The following is a 2595-nucleotide window of genomic DNA, read 5'->3' on the forward strand; positions in this document are numbered from 1 at the left end:
GGTTGCAAGGGGTCATGTAGGCCCACGGACAGGTAAGAGGAACCCCTGCTATGCCATTCCCCAGGCTGCCTCTCCCCTACTGAGACTCACATGCTGAGGCTTGGGCTGCAGGCAGGAAGGAGCCCTGCAGGGGTGCAGCCCACACCTCTGAGCACCTGGGCAGCCTTGAAAGCATCCCCTGCCATCCCCAGGGCTCTCAGGGTCCTCCTTCTGCTAAAGGGCACTGCAGGGATGAGCTTGTAAAATGTCTTCCAGATTAGGCTGCACCCCCAGTGCCAGATTAGGCTGCACCCCCAGTGCTCCGACCCCTGAGGCTCTAAGCCTCAGTGCTCTGGGTTCTAGGGTTAGTGGGGGATCACTGACTTTAGAGCTGAAAGGCATCTTCCTTGTTGGATGGGGAAACTCAGGTGTAAGGGGCAGCTCCTGTACTGGGAGGAAGTTTCACCTCCTGCCTCAGTCACTTACTGAGTGGGACCCCACACAGGTCAGCCTCAGTTCCCTCCGTTGTAAAACAGTGGTGAGAACAGTATCCACCACACAGGGTGGTTGTAAATGAGATCATCTAGGTAAGGTAAGAGCTATTAACAACAAGGGTCAGGGGCTATAAAGCATCCAAGTCAGGATTTGAATTCCAGTCTTTCTGATCTCCAATCCAAGGACTTTCAGTGGTGCTCTGAGGCAACTGGGGTCAGAAGGACCTGGGTTCAAATCTGCAGCCATACACTTTCTGTATGACTGTGTGAACCTGGGCAAGTCACTTAACCCACTAGCACCTTAGAATTGATCTTAAGACAGGAGGTAAGGAAAGGAAAGAAAGGAAGGGAGAGAGGAGGAGGAAAAGGAAAAGGAGGAGGAGGAGAAGGAGGAGAAGGAGAAGGAGAAGGAGTAGGAGAAGGAGAAGGAGGAGGAGGAGGAGGAGGAGGAGGAGGAGGAGGAGGAGGAGGAGGAGGAGGAGGAGGAGAAGGAGAAGGAGAAGAAGAAGAAGAAGAAGAAGAAGAAGAAGAAGAAGAAGAAGAAGAAGAAGAAGAAGAAGAAGAAGAAGAAGAAGAAGAAGAAGAAGAAGAAGAAGAAGAAGAAGAAGAAGAAGAAGAAGAAGAAGAAGAAGAAGAAGAAGAAGAAGAAGAAGAAGAAGAAGAAGAAGAAGAAGAAGAAGAAGAAGAAGAAGAAGAAGAAGAGAAGGAGAAGAGGAAGGAAGGAAGGAAGGAAGGAAGGAAGGAAGGAAGGAAGGAAGGATGTACTGAGGTTCCTCCCAGATCTGACATTCTCTGTTCTAAGCAGTCCCCTCCCCAACTCTGGCATCCTGTGTGGCAAGGGCATTTTCAGTTCTAAGCTTCCCTCCACTTCCAACATTCTCTGTACTAAGCAGCCCTTAAGGTTCCCTCCACCTCTAATGTTCTCTGTTCTAAACTCGCTCCCAACCGGCTCCGACTTTCTACGATCCTCACTGGCCCATGCTGTTCTGAGTTCCAGCACGGGACGTTCTAAGCTTCCGCGGGCAGCTCGCTGCGCCCCGGCTGGCTGTCGGTGCCTGGGGGTCTCGGCCCCGCGCCCACCTTGTTGCTGTGGTAGAAGGCCGCGGCGGCCGGCGCCTGCTGCGGAACCAGGTCAGCTTGATTATCCTCCTTCAAGGGGAAGGCGAGCGCTGGGAGATCGTCGTCTCCTTCGACCTCGTGGTCCTCCTGCGCCCAGGCCGGCGAGGGCCCCGGGAGCAGCAGTAGCAGCAGCAGCAGCGGCGAGAGCTGGAGCCGGAGCCCTGGGGTGCCCATGCTGCCGGGGGCGTGTGGTGACCCCGTGTGGGAGCGCGGGTCCGAGGGGTGTGTCAGAGCCCGTCCCCCGCACCTTCCCGAGCTGCGTCCCAGTGGCGCCGAGCCTAAGGCCAGCGCGCACGCGGCTCAACTTGGAGGGCTCTAACTCCGAGGGGAGGGTCCGAAGCCTAGCCGGGCTGCAAAGAGGGGCTGCCGCGAGGCGGACTTCCTCTAGACTGGCTGAGGAGGGGCTCGCAGCACCGGGAGGACTGCTGGGCAGCTCCAAGCGCGCAGGGAGCCCCTTCCTCGCGGAATCCCGCGCCCTCCCCTCCTCTCCTCCACGCTTGTCCCTAGTGTGTGTGCAGGAGCGGACGGGGCACGGACCCGGGCTGGCAAAGGCTGGGAACTCGGGGCCCCTTCTGTGAGGCTGGCGGCAGAGCTTTCCCTAAATCCTGCGGGGCGTGGACGTGTGACGCCCAGGGCGCGGGGAGATCACGCCACCGGGATCCCATCGAACGATCCTCTGGGATTAAACATTAACGGCGCGGGGGCGGGGGGGTCCCCATCCGCTCAGGGAGGCCCCCGCCTCTTTTCCCCCTGTCGGGTCACATTACCCCCCCTCCACTGGCCCCCAGGAGCAGATGGAGTGCTGGCTCAGCCGGAGGGGAAGGGCAGGAGAAGGGAGGGGGGCAGACTCCGGATGGAACCTGGAGCTCAGCCTTGGAATTGGGAACAAGCCCGTTTCCGGGCCCAAATGGGCTGGAGCGGGGGGAGTACAGGAGGGAGGAGGGGAGGCACTTGATGTGATCTACCATTAGAGAATCCCGGGGCCCGCCTCACCCCGCGCCAG

The 2595-nt window shown here is 58.5% G+C and overlaps 1 protein-coding gene across 1 annotated transcript in view; it reads right to left on the bottom strand.

Moving 5' to 3' along the window:
- PCSK9 (proprotein convertase subtilisin/kexin type 9) overlaps positions 1-2268 on the bottom strand; it is a 26458-nt gene extending 24190 nt beyond the window's left edge. Inside the window, exon 1 of the mRNA XM_056814595.1 lies at positions 1494-2268. Coding sequence (XP_056670573.1) covers positions 1494-1766 — 273 coding nt within the window. The 5' untranslated portion in view covers positions 1767-2268. The remainder of the gene's footprint in view (positions 1-1493) is intronic.
- Between the last annotated feature and the right edge of the window lie 327 nt (positions 2269-2595).

This window comes from Monodelphis domestica, chromosome 2, assembly GCF_027887165.1.
Source record: "Monodelphis domestica isolate mMonDom1 chromosome 2, mMonDom1.pri, whole genome shotgun sequence".
Lineage (NCBI taxonomy): Eukaryota > Metazoa > Chordata > Mammalia > Didelphimorphia > Didelphidae > Monodelphis > Monodelphis domestica.